An 18,307-nucleotide genomic window follows, 5' to 3' on the forward strand; every position below is an offset into this window, starting at 1 on the left:
ATTATTCACATGTTGGCTGAACATATTCACCAGGATCCTAACTGACAGCCTGGCTACTTCTCTATTCCTGATTGTTAGTTTTATCTATTGTACCATGTCCTTGGTGCTTTTAACTCTGTTGGAATGCCAAAAATCTTTTCTTCTTCAGCAAAACATTTAGCACATACATAAATGTTAGCCCTTTCCTTGAGAAGCAGGATGCTACTTTCTTCTTCCCAGCTGTTTTCTATGTGTTCATAAGGCTTGAAATTCTTTGGAATGTTTTTAGACAACTTATCGAATCCAGTAACTTTTTTTTTTTTTTTTTGAGACAGAGAGTCTTGCTCTGTCACCCAGGCTAGAGTACAGTGGCACGATCTCGGCTCACTGCAACCTCCACCTCCCAGGTTCAAGCGATTCTCCTGCCTCAGCCTCCCGAGTAGCTGGGACTACAGGTGCCTGCCACCACGCCCAGCTAATTTTTGTATTTTTAGTAGAGACAGGGTTTCACCATCTTGACCAGGCTGGTCTCGAACTCCTGACCTCATGATCCACCTGCCTCGGCCTCCCAAAGTGCTGGGATTACAGGTGTGAGCCAATGCGCCCGGCCAAATCCAGTAACCTCTTAAGTGAATTCCATTTCATCAGTTAGTTACCCCCACTTCTTCCGTACTCCTACCCACAACCAATCTGCTGTTCTATTTCCGAAATAACTTATTTTCAGACTCCAGTTTAATTAAAATATTGCTCAAGAATTTTAAGTGGTCACCTGTTATTTTATAAATCAAATCCAAAATATAACCTCTTTTAATATCATTTGAGGGCTCTTTCAGGGCCTCTCTATCATTTGTCATGTTTTAATAATAAAAATAGGTAACGCTTATTAAATATTAGGCACCATGCTAAGTACTATATATCCATTTTTAATTGCACTTAATCTTCTCCACAACAAACTTCTGAGGTGTGGGTAGTTTTATTATTCCCACATTACATTAAGAAACTGGTCACGTAACTTGTGCATGATCACTTGCCTACCCAATAAGAGGAGGAGCAGTGATTCTAATCAACTCAGTCTGATCAGGACTCATAATCACTGTCAAGCCATATGTTTTTCCAGCCATCATTACAGTATTCTAAAGATAGTCTTTTTAACTTTACTCTTTGGATAAACAGGATTTTCCCCAACGTCATAATGGCATTATTTCCTCTCTACCAAAGCATATTAGTCACTTTAAAAACCCTTCTCAAGATCCATTATTTGTAGTAGGCCATTCTACACTGACCATTCCTCTTAGGTTTGATTTCCTCCATACTCAAGTTTGTATGTAAATACTAACATTAGCTGATTTTTTGTCGTCTAGGTACTTAGCATGTAGTTATCTTCCTAGCCAACCTATAAATTCTAGAGATTGTGTCTTCTACATTTTTTGGTATGTCTTTTGTGCCTGGTGGCATTACAGGCACAAAGTACATGTTAGGAAAATGTTTTAAATTATTTTTAAATTTTTGTCGGTAAATAGTAAGTATATATATTTATAGAGTTCATGAGATATTTTGGTGCAGGTATGCAATGTGTATAATCATATCATGGAAAATCCATCCCCTCAAGTATTTATCCTTTGTGTTACAGACAATCCAATTATACTGTTTAAGTTATTTTTAAAATGTACAGTCAAATTATTATTGACTATTGTCACCCTGTTATGCTATCAAATACTAGGTCTTATTCATTCTTTCTGTTTTTTTTTTTATTTTTGTACCCATTAACCATCCCCACCAAACTCCCCTCCACCCTCCCACTACCCTTCCCAGCCTCTGGTAACCATCTTTTTACTCTCTATGTCCATGAGTTCAATTATTTTGATTTTCAGATTCCACAAATAAGTAAGAACATGCAATGTTGGTCTTTCTGTGCCTGTCTTATTTCACTCAGCATAATGACCTGGGGTTCCATCCATGTTGTTGCAAATGATAGGATCTCATTCTTTCTGTGGCTGATTAATACTCCGTTGTGCATATGTACCACATTTTCTTTATCCATTCATCTGTTGATGGACAGTAAGTTGCTTCCAAATCTTGGCTATTGTGAACACTGCTGCAATAAACACTGAGAGTGTAGATACCTCTTTGATATACTGATTTCCTTTCTTTTGGGCATATACCCAGCAGTGGGAATGCTGGATCATATAGTAGCTCTCTTTTTAGTTTTTTGAGGAACCTCCAAACTATTCTCCATAGTGGTTGTACTAATTTACATTCCCATCAACAGTGTACAGGGGTTCCCTTTTCTTCACATCTTCACCAGCATTTATTATTGCCTGTTATTTGGATAAAAGCCATTGTAACTGCGGTGAGATGATATCTCATTGTACTTTTGATTTGCATTTCTCTGATGATCAGTGATGTTGAGCACCTTTTCATATGCCTGTTTGCTGTTTGTATGTCTTCTTTTGAGAAATGTCAATCCAAATCTTTCGCCCATTTTTCAACTGGATTATTAGATTTTTTCCTGTAGAGTTGTTTGAGCTCCTTATATATTCTAATTATTAATCTTTTGTCAGATGGGTAGTTTGCAAATATTTTCTCCCATTCTGTGGGTTTTCTTTTCACTTTGTTGATTGTTTCCTTTGCTGTGTAGAAAGTTCTTAACTTGATATGTTCCCATTTGTCCATTTTTGGTTGCCTGTGCTTGTGGGGTATTACTCAAGAAATTTTTGCCCAGACCAATGACCTGGAGAGTTTCCCTAATATTTTCTTGTAGTAGTTTTGTAGTTTGAGTTGTTAGATTTAAGTCTTTAATCCATTTTGATTTGATTTTTATATATGTCAAGAGATAGGGGGTCTAGTTTCATTTTTCTGCATGTGGATATCCAGTTTTCTCAGCACCATTTATTGAAGAGACTGTCTTCCCTAATGTATGTTCTTGGCACCTTTGTCAAAAATGAGTTCACTGGATGTGTGTGGATTTCTTTCTGGGTTCCTTATTCTGTTCCATTGATCGGTGTGTCTGTTTTTATGCCAGTATCATATTGTTTTGGTTACTATAGCTCTGTAGTATAGTTTGAAATCAGGTAATGTAATTCCTCCAGTTTTGTTCTTTTTGCTTAGACTAGCTTTGGCTATTCTGGATCTTTTGTAGTTCCATATAAATTTTAGGATTTTTTTTTCCCTTTCTGTGAAGAATGTCATTGGTATTTTGATAGGGATTGCACTGAATCTCTAGATTACTTTGGGTAATATGGAAATTTTAACAATATTGATTTTTCCAATCCATGAACATGGAATATTTTTTCATTTTTTGGTGTCCTCTTCAATTTCTTTCATCAGTGTTTTATAGTTTTTGTGTTTCTTTGTTTGTTTGTTTTTGAGATGGAGTCTCCCTCTGTCGCCCAGGCTAGAGTGCAGTGGTGCGATCTTGGCTCACTGCAACCTCTGCCTCTCGGGTTCAAATGATTCTCCTGCCTCAGCCTCCTGAGTAGCTGGGATTACAGGCGCCTGCCATCACACCCAGCTAATTTTTGTATTTTTACTAGAGACAGGGTTTCGCCGTGTTGGCCAGGCTAGTCTCAAACTCCTGACCTGAAGTGATCTGCCCGCCTTTGCCTTCCAAAATGCTGGGATTACAGGCATGAGCCACTGCACCCAACCAGTGTTTTATAGTTTTAATTACAAAGATCTTTCACTTCTTTCATTAATTCCTAGATATTTAATTTTAATTGTGGCTATTATAAATGGGATTACTTTTTTATTTCTTTTTCAGGTTTTTCATGGAATATTTTTTCATTTTTTGGTGTCCTCTTCAATTTATTTCATCAGTGTTTTATAGTTTTAATTACAAAGATCTTTTACTTCTTTCATTACTTCCTAGATATTTAATTTTAGTTGTGGCTATTATAAATGGATTACTTTTTATTTCTTTTTCAGAGTTTTCACTGTTGGCATATAGGAATGCTACTGATTTTTGCATGTTGATGTTGTATCCTGCAACATTACTGAATTTATTATTTCTGACAGTTTTCTTGTGGATTCTTTATGTTTTTCCAAATATAAGATTATTTCATCTGCAAACAAGGATAATTTGACTTCTTCCTTTCCAAGCGAATGTCCTTTATTAATTTCTCCTATCTGATTGCTCTAGCTAGGACTTCCAATACTATGGTGAATAACAGTGGTGAAAGTGGGCATCCTTGTCATATTCCATATCTTAGAGGAAAGCTTTTCCGTTTGTCCCCATTCAGTATGATACTAGCTGTGGGTCATGATATATGGCTTTATTATTCCTTCTATACCCAGCTTTTTGAGGGTATTTATCATGAATGGATGTTGAATTTTATCGAATGCTTTTTAAGCATCAATTGTGATTTTTGTTCTTCATTGTCTTGATATGATGTATCACATTGGTTGATTTGTATACGTTGAACTATCCTTGCATCCCTGGGATAAACCCCACTTGGTCATGTTGAATAATCTTTTTAGTGTGTTGTTGAATTTGGTTTGCTAGTATTTTGTTGAGGGTTTTTGCATCAATATTCATCAAAGATATTGGCCTGTAGTTTCCCTTTTTTGATATGTCTTTGTCTGGTTGTGGTATCAGGGTAATAACGTCCTAGTAGAGTGAGTTTGGAAGTATTCCCTCCTCCTCTATTTTTTGAAACAGTTTTTGAGCAGGATTTGTGGTAGTTCTTCTTTAAATGTTTGGTAGAATTCAGCAGTGAAGCCATTGGGTCCCAGGCTTCTCTTTACAGGGAGACTTTATTATGGTTTCAATCTCATTACTTATTATTTTTCTGTTCAGGTTTTGGGTTTCTTCATGGTTCAATCTTAGTAGGTTGTATGTGTCTAGGAATTTGTTCATTTCTTCTAGATTTTCCAATATATTGGCATGTAGTTGCTGCTAGTAGCCACTAATGATCCTTTGAATTTGTATGGTATCAGTTGTAATGCCTCCTTTTTCATCTCTGATTTTATTTATTTGGATATTTTCTTTTTCTTCTTCTTCTTTTTTTTTACTTTTATAATTTTATTGACTTTTTTCTTCATAACTTTAAAACAAAAACAGCACATGAAAACCAGTGTCTTATCCCAAAGTCTCAACTCAGCTGATTGCCAGATGAACATCACCGTCTTACTCCTCTGAATAACTAGACACAAATTATATAGCAAGTTCGAGTGTCTGCCCACCCAAGACACAGCCAGTAATCAGTCACAAATACAGACACAGTCAACTCCAGGGGCTCCAGCTCTCTGCCTATCTTCTCTCAGCAGTTCCTCCCATCTGCTAAGATGCGCCTTCCTGATGGCTGTCTCTCAAGGTGGGTCAAGGCTGAACAAGACAGAAAAGCAGTCTAGGTCCACCATCACCTCCCACTGGCCACCAGTTGGCCAGCCAGGAAATCATTTTTGTACATCTTTTGTCTCCCCCTTTTATCTCCCTCTCTCTTCTCCAAAACTTGTTGCTATCTATCACTTTCATGTAACAATGGACTTACTGTCCGTCCACTAAACTGCCTGAGAAGTGGTTTTAGCCTGACATATTTTCCTGAGCTAAAAAAGGAAAAGTACCTCTGTGGCCTTCTTGCCATTAAGATCAAGTAAAAAAGGGACTAGCACTACTGAAAAGGGTCACGCTAGAAAAACCTTAGAATGCTCTCTCCACCCCTGTGAAGGTTTCTCTAGCTGTAGCTCTTAAGGGTACAAGAGGGCAAATATTCTGGTGTCAAGGAGGTATAATGGGGAAACACATTTATTTTCCCCTTTTAAACTTCCTTGCTGCCCCAGTCTTTGCCTTCTTCTTAGTGGATCCCTTTGGTTCTGGCTCCTTGCACTTAGCTGAAGAGAGTGAGCCAGTCACCTTGAAGAAATCATCCAGGCGGCCCTGGGTGCTGCCTTAATGACTCTTACTCAGCCTCTTGACCCCACTGTGGATTCGCTCCTCAGAGAACTGCTTTTCACCACACACGAACTTGACCAGCTCTTCTTCATTTGGCTCGCTCCACTTCAGCTCCACAGACTCTGGGCCCAGCACCTCAGGTTCCAAGAAGAGCTGGTAAGCCTCCTTGTGGAGCCGATTTTCTGGCAAAGGGTACTTGTTGGGGTCAAGTCGCCGCACGATCTCCTCGATGCTCTTGTGCTTCTGGATTAGGTCCACAGCCCGCTTGGGCCCAATACTCCAGATACTCTTACAGTAGTCACTGCCTAGCAGGATGCACAGATCCACAAACTGTTCCTGGTTCTAGCTCCTGCAGAATCCAGCTCAGGTGGAATTCCTGGATTGGCAGCTTTTTGGCTTCACTGGCAGTCAGGTGTTGCATTAGCACAGGGCTGCCGAAGGTGAAGCAGTCCATGTCCTCGGTAGCCACAGGATAGACTTTGCCAGCCTTCACCAGGGCAGCACAGCTGGCCTCTGCCTCGATGGGTGCATCAAGGTAAGGGATGCCCATGAGGCTCAGCAGATGTTTGCACTCATCGTTGTGCTGCTTAGTGACCTTCACCAGCCACTTAGTGAATTTTTCCACCACCTGCTCGGCCCCAGCAGCCTGAGCCTGCTGTAGCTGCTTCTCTGCCTCAGCCCCGCAGTTCACTGCATTTGGCCAGCTCGCCTGACTTGAGCTGTGGTGGCTTGCCCTCAAAGACATACATGGGCTTGATGCCATTCTCCATCACGCGAATAGTGTGGTAGAACATGCCTATCAGGTGGCTGGTGGTCTCACCCTCCTCGTTCTGCAGCACATCCCCACCCTGGTGAACAGCAATCAGGAACTGATAAATGCTCATAGAGGCATCAATGGCCACCTTACGGCCAAAGTAGCTCTTGATGTCATTCTCCCGGGTGGCACTGGGGGCCACATCAGCAATTAGTTTGGCCAGGCCTTGAATACCCATGGCAACACAGAGGAGGGATGACTGGCCTTTGGGACACGAGGCCTCGGCGGCTAAAGCTTGGTTCAGGGTTGCCCTGGGCAGGCGGTCCTAAGCCCACTTTCCCCCTCAGCTTAGCTGCAGGTCGCCTGACACTCAGCCCTTCTTTTTCTTCTTAGTCTGGCTAAAGGTTTGTCAATTTTGTTAACCTTTTCTAGAAACCAACATTTTTGTTTCATTGGTCTTTTGTATTGTTTTCTTCATTTCAATTTTATTTCTGCTCTGACATTTATTATTTCTTTTCTTCTACTAATTTTGTGTTTGGTTAGCACTTGCTTTTCTAGTTCTTTAAGATGCATCATTAGGTTTTTTATTTGACATTTTTCTTCTTTTTTGATGTAGGCACTTGTAGCTATAAACTTTCCTCTTCATACTACTTTTGCTGTATCCCATTGGTTTTGGTATGTTGTGTTTCCATTATCATTTGTTTCAAAAAATTTTTCACTTTTCATCTGAATTTATTCATTGACGCACTGGTCATTTAGGAGCCTGTTGTTTAATTTCCATGTATTTGTATAGTTTCCAAAATTCCTTTTGCTATTTATTTCTAGTTTTATTCCAGAAGATGCTTGATATTATTTCAATTTTTAAAACTGTTTTAAGACCTGTTTTGTGACCTAACATATGGTCTCTCCTTGAATGATCCATGTGCTGATGAGAAAGATGTGTATTCTGCAGCTGTTGGATGAAATGTTTTGTAAATATCTATCAGGTCCATTTGGTCTATAGTGCAGATTAAGTTTGATATTTCTTTGTCGATTTTCTGTCTGGATGATCTGTTCAGTGCTGAAAGTGGGGTGAAGTCTCCAGCTATCATCATATTGGGGCCTATCTCTCTCTTTATCTCTAATAATATTTGCTTTATATATCTGGGTGCTCCTCACTATAACCTCCACGTCCCAGGCTCAAGTGACCCTCCTACCTCAGCCCCCCAAGTAGCTGGGATCACAGGCACATGCCACCATTCCTGGCTAACTTTTTTGTATTTTTGATAGAGATGGGGTTTTGCTGTGTTGCTCACGCTTGTCTCAAAGTGCTGAGCTCAGGCAATCCTCCTGCCTTGGCCTTGCAAATTGCTGGGATTATAGGCATGACCCATTGTGCCCAGCCTCAGTCTATGTATTTTTATTGGAGACTTTAGCCCATTTACATTCAATGTTATTATTGATAAGTAGGAACTTACTCCTGCCATTTTGTTATTTGTTTTCTGGTTGTTTTACAGTCTTCTCTTCCTTCTTTCTGTCTTTCCTGTCTTCTGTTCAGTGAAGGTGATTTTCTCTGGTGGCATGCTTTAATTTCTTGCTTTTTATTTTTTGTGTATCTGTTGTATGTCTTTCAATTTGAGGTTACCATGGGGTTTGCAAATACTGTCTTGTAACCCATTATTTCACACTGATGATAACCTAACACTGATTGCCTAAACAAGCAAACAAAAATGTAAAAAGAAAACTAATAAACACTCTACACTTCAACTTCATCCCCATACTTTTTACCTTTTTCTTGTTTCCCTTTACATCTTATTATTCTGTGTCTTGAAAAGCTGTTGTAGCTATTATTTTTGATTGCTTCATCATTTAGTCTATTTAAGTCAAGAGAAGTTTACACACCACAATTACAGTGTTATAATATTCTGTGTTTTTCTGTGTGCTTACTATAACCAGTGAGTTTTGTACTTTCAAATGATTTTCTTCTTGCTTATTAACATCCTTTTCTTTCAGATTGAAGAGCTTCCTTGAACATTTCTTAGAGGACAGGTCTGGTGTTGATGAAATCCCTCAGCTTTTGTTTGTCTAGGAAGCTCTTTATTTCTCCTTCATTGTTAAAGGATATTTTCAGCAGATACACTATTCTAGAGTAAAAGGGTTTTTTTTTTCTTTAGCACTTTAAATATGTCCTGCCACTCTCTCATGGCCTGTAAGGTTTCCACTGAAAAGTCTGCTGCCAGACACATTGGAGCTCCATTCTATGCTGTTTGTTTTTTGCTGCTCTTAGGATCCTTTCTTTATCCTTGACCTTTGGGAGTTTGATTATTAAATACCGTGAGGTAGCCTTCTTTGGGTTAAATCTGCTTGGTATTCTATAACCTTCTTTTACTTGAATGTTGATATCTTTCTCTATGTTTGGGATGTTCTGTGATACTATGCTTTTGAATAAACTTTACTGCCATCTCTTTTTGTACTGCTTCTTTAAGGTCAATAACTCTTAGATTTGCCCTTTTGAGGCTATTTTCCAGATCTTATAGGTGTACTTCATTTTTTTAAAATTATTTTTTCTTTTGTCTCCTCTGACTATGTATTTTCAAATACCCTGTCTTCAAGCTCACTTACTGTTTCTTCTGCTTGATCAGTGTTGCTGTTAAGATACTCTGATGCATTGTTCGGCATGTCATTGCATTTTTCCAACTCTAGGATTTCTGCTTTATTCTTTTTAATTATTTCAATCTCTTTGTTAAATTTATCTGATAGAATTCTGAATCCTTTCTCTGTGTTATCTTGAATTTCTTTGAGTTTCTTCAAAACAGCTATTTTGAATTCTCTGTCTGAAAGGTCACATATCTCTCTTTTTCTAGGATTCATTCCTGCTGCCTTGTTTAGTTCACTTGGTGAGGTCATGTTTTCCTGGAGGTGTTCTTTGGTGTCTGAGCATTCAGCAGCTAGGTATTTATTCTAGTCTTCACAGTCTGGGCTTGTTTTTGCCTGTCCTTCTTGGGAAGGCTTTCTAGGTATTCAAAGGGACTTTGGCCATAAGCCCGATTATGCTGTGGTTTTTGCAGATTCGTAGACCTACCACCTTGGTGTTCATGGATAAGATGGAGAAGAATTCTCTGGACTATCAGGCAAAGACTCTTGTTCTTTTCCCTTACTTTCTCTCAAAAATACAGATTCTCTCTCTCTGTGCTGAGCCACTTGGAATTGGGGCTATGCTGATGTAAGCACTCCTGTGGGCTGGGACTGTGCTGGGTCAGACCTGAAGCCAGCACAGCACTGGGCCTTCCCAAGGCCTTTCACTTCGGGATGGTGAGTTCCCCCAGGTCCTGGGTGTGTCCAGAGATACTGTCTGAGAGACTGTCTGAGAGCCAGGGATTGGAAGAGTCTCTGCCTGTGGCCACGACCTTCACTGGTCCTCAGGGGGTTGTGCCAAGTCATCACTGATGTTCACTTAAAGCCCAAGGGCTCTTCTGTCAGCTTATAGTGAATGCTGCCAGGCCTGGGACTATGCATCCTTCAGGGCAGTAGGCTCCCCTTCTGGCCCAGGGCAGGTCCAGAAATGCTGTCTAAGAGCCTAGGCCTGGACTCGGAGACCCCAAGAGCCTCCTTGATGCTCTACCCAGCCATGGCCAAGCTGGTACCTGATTTTTGATTCTTGTGACAGTGCTTTTCTGTGTGCAGAAAAGCAATTAGAGTGCTTTTGTGTGTGCAGATTGTTGTTAAAATTTGGTGTTCCTGCAGTGAGGACCAATGGTCTAGGCTTCTGTTCTACCATCTTGCTTCTCCTCCCCTCAGGAAATGTTTGTTAAACATAAAAAAACAGTTGTTTCAGCTGATGAGGGGACCGTTCATTTTTCTGTCTTTTCTTACAGAAGCAGGAAGATTGATGGCTTGGTATTATATTACATTTGAGACAGTGAAGAAATTTTATACAATCAGTGGAAAAGAAACCTTATCAGATCTGGTAAATTAATTTTCACTAGAAAATAAATACATAGTGGTATAGTATAAAATAATATTTGAGAAACAACTAATTTGTGTATCTCATATAATTTAAGAATGAATGAGCAGAAAAGAAAGCATTTCTAAGATATATCCTCTGGTATAATTCTGATCATGAGATATGGAATAGTCTTTCTTAGAATATATTATATTTTCTGTTTTAACTCTTATCAGAGCTAAGAAAACTTATATACAAAACTAAAATAGATATGGCAACTACTTTACAACTTAGGTGATAATGCTAATTACCTTGGTAGTGGCTACACAATGTAATAATATGTAAGAAAGATTCCAAGATGATGTGGTGTGATATATTAGGAAAGTCTGCCATGAGTGAAGGACAGTGAGTTGCATGCAGCATGTGTGCCACGTACTTGCAACCCTTCCCTAAATATTTTGGGTCAGAACAGTGAGAACAATGGAAATAGAATAGTATTGGTGATGACCTAGATAAAAGAACTGATTGTAGAAAAAATGGGAATAATAACAGGTTATGCTAAAATATCAACAATGGGGCAACTTTGCAGCTGCAGCAGTGAATAGAACCATAGGCATGTCATTGGTATATGGCGACTGCATTGGTCCTTTCTCCCTTTACTCAGGACATGAATATGAAACAATATTCATAAAAGAAAATATTTACTCTCAAATTTAAGCCATTCATTTTTTTATTTAAAATATCTAATTTGATTACTGTGGTAAGATTATTGTAGTAAAAGTTGCACAGTAGAATTCCAGTTATGATTGAGGAGTCACATAAACAACAATTGATGAAAAATAGGTTTGTATTTTTGTGTAAACATTATTCTTAACTAAGGAGAAATCAAGAGTCGAAAACACCCACTATTAACATTAACTCATCTGATCTTGAGTTTAGCAAGTGTGTAAGAAAATTAAAACAAGTGTTAGTTCCATTTTAGATATGTGGGAAACCAAAGCACAGAGACTGCTTTGTTTGTCATCTGGCGGAAGTAGGCTCTAGAATCCAAATTTCCTAATATCTAAAACATTCTTTCTATGACTAAATTATCCTCAATTGAGATAATGATTTGCAAACTATAGAACAGTAGAATAGCAGTAGTAGTAGTAGTAGGAGTAGGAGTAACAAAAACAGTGTTTATTGAGGACTTATTTATTACTATGTGATAGGCACTGGGCTAGATATTTTAAATTCTATCTTGTTAATCTTTAAAGTTTTATTGGTATAGTCCTGGTGTCTAATGCAGTGTCTGGTATATAATAGGAGTTTGTAAGCATTTGTTAGTGAATGAATGAATCCTTAAAGAAGCAAAATGTATAAAGCAGGTTTTTAACTCTGTTATGTTCATTGATAAAACTGTGATGGTTTAAGGCAGTATGAAAAATAAATAAATTTGGAGAAAGGATGAGAGGAAATAAAAAATAGACTTCATTAAATGGACAACTACTGAAATGTTATAGGTTACATTGATAGCTGGCTGCAAGGAATTTCTAGATATACAGTTAAGGATAAATGAAAAGAAAACACTGAATACTTTGAACAAAGATCCAAATCGGATAACTATCAGGTACAGAAATTACATATGTTTTAAATAATTTTAAGAGGTTTTATTTAATTAAAATAAATAATAATAAATGTTTTGCCATGTGGTTTTATTTACAGATTTCCAATGGAAGGAAGAATTAAAACAAGAGAAATGAAAGTAAATTGGTAAAGATGATTCATACTTATGAAAGTTTTCTTTTTTTGGTTTTAAAACATTTTTAATTTGTTTTTCTTAATACAGAAAAGATTACATAAAAATGAATCAGAATGTGGATGTGAAATTAATTTCTTACAACTCTCAGACTTTAAAATTGATGATTTGTGAATGCTTTTTCTTAGCAAACATTTGTTCAGAGTGTATTCTGTTGAGGCAAGGTGGACGGTTGAATGAAGACATGCTTCTTATGCTTCTCATTGTCAGGAGCTTTCAAGTTAGCTTGAGTGAGAGTAGTACGTTTAAAAATAATGGACAGTATGAAAACCTGTGTAATAAATGTCTACTGAATGGTAGTGGCATTCTGGGAGAGACAAAGAGTAAAAGCAAAATCATGAGTAAAGGCGTGTATATGTGACAGTGGATGACTGTTCTGCCAAAAATGGGGAGTTTGTACAGAGACTAGTAATTGAAAGAGTAAATTAAGGTTACACTGTAACTTGTGACTTTTAGCAGTTTGCAGTCACAAATGCAATGATACTGTTTTCTGCTATACTGAGTGCTTGGCTTTCTGAGTATGTGGGTCTTAGTGTTATGTAATTTAAGGTGAAATGATCTTTTTCAATGTGGCTCAATAAAACCAATTAGCCAAAGAATTTCTTTTTCCTCCATAGCTAGAGGAGGCCATTCTTTCTTTGGGATTCTTCCTGACATCTCATTAAATTTTATCTTCCAAATACCTTTAAGTCTATAAGACAGTCTTCTCATTGTTGTTTACAACTCATCAGGCAGATTTGTAGCTTGTACCACAGAAGTTAATGTTTATTTTCTTAGCTGTACTTCTATATTCAAATATTTATTTCTATAAATTCATATATCCTTAGAGATCATAGTAAACTTAAGAGATCATATAGCCCAATCCTCTCATTTTACAAACGACGTAAGTGATGCCCAGATAAGTTATGACTTCGCCAAGGTTATGTTGCTATCTAGAACTCTTGATTTTCTCATTTTTTCCCCCAGTATACTGTGTTGCATAAATTATTGAGTCAAATTAAATCAAGTATTTTTCCACATTCATTTTCTTGGGAACACTTTATTTGCACTTTCAGTGCTTCCATTAACTTTGCCTTAAATTGGGTAGTATATTCTTTTGATTGAAGCTGTCAAATTTTAAAGTTAATTATTATACTTTATAATTGTTTTTATACATATCATAATTTAGATTCCCATTATCATTTCCCGCCTTTGTGCATCTTATTTAAGCATAGCCAAGAAGAGAGAATGTGTGTACGTGTGGGATGGAGGGGTCTTAATCCAAAATTTATAGTCTTTTGGTAGGTGATGGTGGCTAATAGTTACCTTTTTCATGGCTTTGTCATATCCCTGTTACTTTGCTGAACTTCAGATCTGTTCTTCTCCAAGTAGATGTTAATCCTCTTAGTTTTAGGATTTTATCCTTCAAGTTTCTGGTTTCTGCCCTTTTTATTATTTTTATTTATTTATTTATTTTGAGACAGAGTGTCACACTGTGGCCCAGGCTCAAGTGCAAGGGCATGATCTCCGCTCACTGCAACCTCTGCCTCCTGGGCTCAAGCGATTCTCCTGCCTCAGCCTCTGGAGTAGCTGTGATTACAGGAGCACACTATCACACCTGGCTAATTTTTGTATTTTTAGTAGAGATGGGGTTTCACCATGTTGGCCAGTCTTGTCCCGAACTCCTGACCTCAAAGGTGATCCACCTGCCTCAGCCTCCCAAAGTGCTGGGATTACAGGCGTGAGCCAGCGTGCCTGGCTCTGCCCTTTTAATTTAAGGCTATTTTTAAATTCTTCCTAGCTTTAATTCCTAGGTCTTCCCTCTTCAGCACTAGCTCTGTTTTCTTTAACTGGTATTTTTCAGTGAACTGACAGGGTATGATGTGGAGCCACCATACGAAGCCCTGGACTTCCCAACTCTGGATTCCCCTTTTACACACAAAAATAAACTGTTTGTGTGTAAACTGATATGGTCTGGTCATGAACGTAATTCTAACCGAATCAATACTTTATCTCATTTAATTCTTTTACTAACCCTGGGTTAGTCATAACTACCATGTAACTCTGCCCCTGTTAGTTGAGGTGGTAGAGGTGCCACCTCACCTGAGGCTGTGGCACTTCTGTTTTTACTGAGGACAAGCTCAGGGGTAAGATCACAGGACATCACTGCTTGCCTTATCTGGTGCAGAGAAACAGAGAGCCCTGCCATGGTTCTGTACCTACTAGCTTAAATCCCTGTCCTTCCTCCTATCCCTGTTTTATTACTGCTTCTTGAAATAAGATTTCTGACAGGGAAGTATGATGTTGAAAAGTGTCCTATTTATTATTAGAAATATTGCTTTTTAATATAAATAAATATTACTTCAAAAGTCTTATTTTTACTCCAGCAATTTCTTACTCCACATTTGTGCATCTCTAGGTAGCTTAACAAGGAGTTTTATTTACCCAGCATTTAAAAGCACCCCATTTACATTTTTCCATCAGTTCCTTCTTTGATAGTATACTGTGTATCTTTGTAACTATTTCTTAATAGATGATATAAAATAATTTTCAGAAGCATATACCATAGCCAAAAAAAGTAAATAGTTTAAATTTCAGCTGTATACATCCATTCCAGGAAGTGAGTTGATTACTTCTTTCAATTTTCATGTATCTTGTTCTAAACTAAATCATGAAATATAACTATTCTGCCGTTTTTCTTTGTATAGCTGACTGTTTCGGTCTTATTGAGAGACCTCCATCTACTGAGGAGTTTAGGAAGAAATTTGTTTTTTAAAAGAGATCCCCTTAAGAGAGTAATAATAAGTACAGTAATTTTAGTTAGAACCATCAGTGATTTGCATATCAATGCCTGATTAGGTAAGTTTATGGGCAAAACAGGTAGCAAAGAACCCGGGATATAGTAGGCACATAGGCACTAGTGTCTTTTTTCCCCTTGAACAACTAACACCTCAAATTTAGTAGCCCAGCAGCTGCTGGTTTTGAATAACCAGCTAATATGCTACTGACCTTCATACACTGAACAGAATTATCAGCACCTAATACTATGCCTGGCACTTAATAAGCATTTAATAAAAATGTGTTGATTAAACAAATTGTATTATTTTTCTCTAATTCTTTGACAAGAAATAGTAGAGCCAAAAGATAGATCTGTATTGGAGGAGAATATGAAAATAATTTGAGATAGTTGAGGTTAAAGTAACAGTCTAAGTGAAAGTCTCCTGTAATTTGTATCAATCTAGAGATTATAATGAAAGTCTGAGAAGAAATGAGATCTTTTAGAGAGAGATTGAGTGAATAAAGAAGAGCAATAAATAAATAAATAAATAAATAAATAAAGACAACTTTGAGGATTTGGGGGAAAAGGAATGAACTTTTATTATTGACCTGCAATAATAATTATGCAAGATAATCATGTAGTATTGCAGAAATTAAGGCAGAGAAAAGTTTTAAGAAGGAATACTTCAGTGAGTGATATCAAATACTGGGAGATAGATAACCCTTAAAAGGGAGTAACAATTTTTTTTCTTTCCCCCAGTCTTATTCAGGCTCAACTAGGATGCATTCCCATACAAGATTTTGCTTTGACACAAGATACCACAAAGATTTTCAGACATGGCTCCCGAATTACAAGATGTATGTTACAGGATTAGTGGATTTTAAATATTTTTTCCAATAAACTGGTATATTAGATTTAATACTGGAAACTTTTTTTTTAGGGTTGTCAGATTTTGTAGCTGCTCAAGAAAAGAAGTTTGCTGTACTATTGAATAGTTTGATTTTAGCTAAATGTTTTAGGTGTAAACTTTGGGAAAACTCTCTGCATGTATCCAAACAACTGGAAAAAATTGGTAGGTACTGAATACAGGCAGGCAGTTTGGCCATGTCTGCAATTTATTTTGTATTCACTGTTAGTAAAATTATTCTGTGATGATTACAGACCTTCAAGGAAGGTATGTGTTTGTAGGCTTAAATAAGTGCTGTACTTTACTTTCGAAAATCTGATTTTCCTTTGCTCCTGCTTAAAGGATTCCATTTGAAATCAACTGAATGATACATGAGTACATGAGAAACCTAATAAAAATTAATGCTGTCATTTGAAAATTTTTTCTCATACCAAGAGGGAAATTTGGTTACAGTAATTAGGTAACTATGTGATGCCCTCTCTTCCACTTTTTTGATGAATATTTTGTTTTGATCTCAATTACAAGGTGGAGTTAGCAGTCCCAGCCATTCCTAATTCATTACAGAAAATTATGTCACTTCTTTATGTCTTAATTTTTTTTTTTTGGTTTTCAATAACAGTAGGGTATTAATACTGATTTTCATAGAGATTCTGTAGACAAAAGATTGTGCCTGATTATTTTGTCTATAGGGACCTTGTGTAGTGTGTGCTATGAGACTGTAGGGAGTACCATTTACAAAGGATTTTCCTGTTTGGTACCTGTGACCTTGTGACCCTATTCTTTCTTAGATAGCTAGAATTCTAAAAAGAGAGTTACTATCTCATCACTGACAGCCTTGTTAATTTTACAATTTTGTATGCATCTTGGGGGTATCAACAAATTAAATAATGGATTTTTAGGGATGTTTTGTTATTTATTTGAACAAAGATTACCAACTGTTTATGAAGAAGACCTACCTTTTGTATCTGGAAATTTGAAATCAGTGGGGTGGCAGAGGGCTGACTAGGAAGTCATGGGAGCTGGGGTGAAGTGGGGATTGGCTGGTGAAAGTAAGGGGAGAGATTCCTGATGGAAAGGCTCACCTTCTTACAGAAGTCCTGGCAACCAAATACCACATCCATCCCACAAAGGCAAGAGTTCTCAATTGGAAAGGTGGTTCCATACAACATTTAGAAAATTTTGAAATTCGGCTAAGTGATTACTAGTAAATTTCATTATACTTGAAAAAGCCAATCTTTCTGGCTTTCTAGAGTATTGTCAATATGGGCATCCATCCATTGCATTCTGTCCCTTCCAGATTGTTGAAACTAACCTGTTTTCACACACACTCATTACAGCTGAACAGAAAAAAGCAAATATTGATGTTGGCTATAAATGAAAAAGTTAAAAATCAATAAACATTTTGAGGGGAAATGGAAATGAACATTAAGGAATTATGAATACTAGAAGCTGAGTCTTAAGAAGAACTAAGAGAAATTCCCAAGAACAAGTAAATATATGAGTAAGGAAATAGGGTCATACCTTCACCAGTAATACATGTAATATATGTGCCTTAGACAAAGTAGTAATATTTTGGAATTTTATACTGTTCAGTGTCTTCTATTTGGGGATTTGGATAAATTCATTCATAAGCATATAAGAATTGTAAATTCTGCCTTCTGAAAGTATAAGAAATAGGAAAGATCCAAAGAAGAAAATGAACTTGATTTTTGTTGTTGTTTGTTTGTTTGTTTTTGAGATGGAGTTTTGCTTTGTTGCCCAGGCTAGAGTACAATGGCACGATCTTGGCTCACCGCAACCTCCGCCTCCCGGGTTCAAGCGATTCTCCTGCCTCAGCCTCCTGAGTAGCTGGGATTACAGGCATGTGCCACCATGCCCGGCTAATTTTGTATTTTTAGGAGAGACGGGGTTTCTCCATGTTGGTCAGGTTGGTCTCGAACTCCCGGCCTCAGGTGATCCGCCCGCCTCGGCCTCCTAAAGTGCTGGGATTACAGGTGTGAGCCACTGGGCCCAACCGAATTTGATGTATTTAAGGAATAAAATGAAAGCAAGAGTGACTGGAGAGTAGTCAGCAAGAGGAGAGTTAGAGGAAATTAGATTTGAGACAAAGGCTGTAGTCAGATTATATAGGTAAGGAAATTTGGCCCCAGTAAGAAAATTGCCACTTCATTCTAAATACAATGGAAAAGCATTGGAAGTTTTAGGCAGTAGATTAAAATAGTCTGGTTTAGATACAGAAACATAGAACTGTATTTCTAAGACAGAAATGGTCAGAGAGCCATAGCTTCATGAAGCAGTA

General features: G+C 37.5%; 1 protein-coding gene and 1 pseudogene across 10 annotated transcripts in view; one reads left to right on the forward strand and one right to left on the reverse strand.

The window, feature by feature from the left end:
* HFM1 (helicase for meiosis 1) overlaps positions 1 to 18,307 on the forward strand; it is a 134,398-nt gene that overhangs the window by 68,995 nt on the left and 47,096 nt on the right. For 9 of the 10 annotated variants that reach the window (XM_524618.9, XM_063799622.1, XM_054684939.2 and 6 more), the window contains 5 exons: positions 10,478 to 10,569; positions 12,048 to 12,154; positions 12,250 to 12,297; positions 15,861 to 15,958; positions 16,042 to 16,173. In XM_524618.9, the coding sequence (XP_524618.5) occupies positions 10,478 to 10,569; positions 12,048 to 12,154; positions 12,250 to 12,297; positions 15,861 to 15,958; positions 16,042 to 16,173 (477 nt within the window). The remainder of the gene's footprint in view (positions 1 to 10,477; positions 10,570 to 12,047; positions 12,155 to 12,249; positions 12,298 to 15,860; positions 15,959 to 16,041; positions 16,174 to 18,307) is intronic. The other variant, XM_063799624.1, reaches the window with a different exon arrangement.
* Positions 5,642 to 6,958, reverse strand: LOC100610588 (flap endonuclease 1-like; annotated as a pseudogene).

The sequence above is a fragment of the Pan troglodytes genome, chromosome 1 (assembly GCF_028858775.2).
Source record: "Pan troglodytes isolate AG18354 chromosome 1, NHGRI_mPanTro3-v2.0_pri, whole genome shotgun sequence".
NCBI classification, from domain to species: Eukaryota; Metazoa; Chordata; class Mammalia; order Primates; family Hominidae; genus Pan; species Pan troglodytes.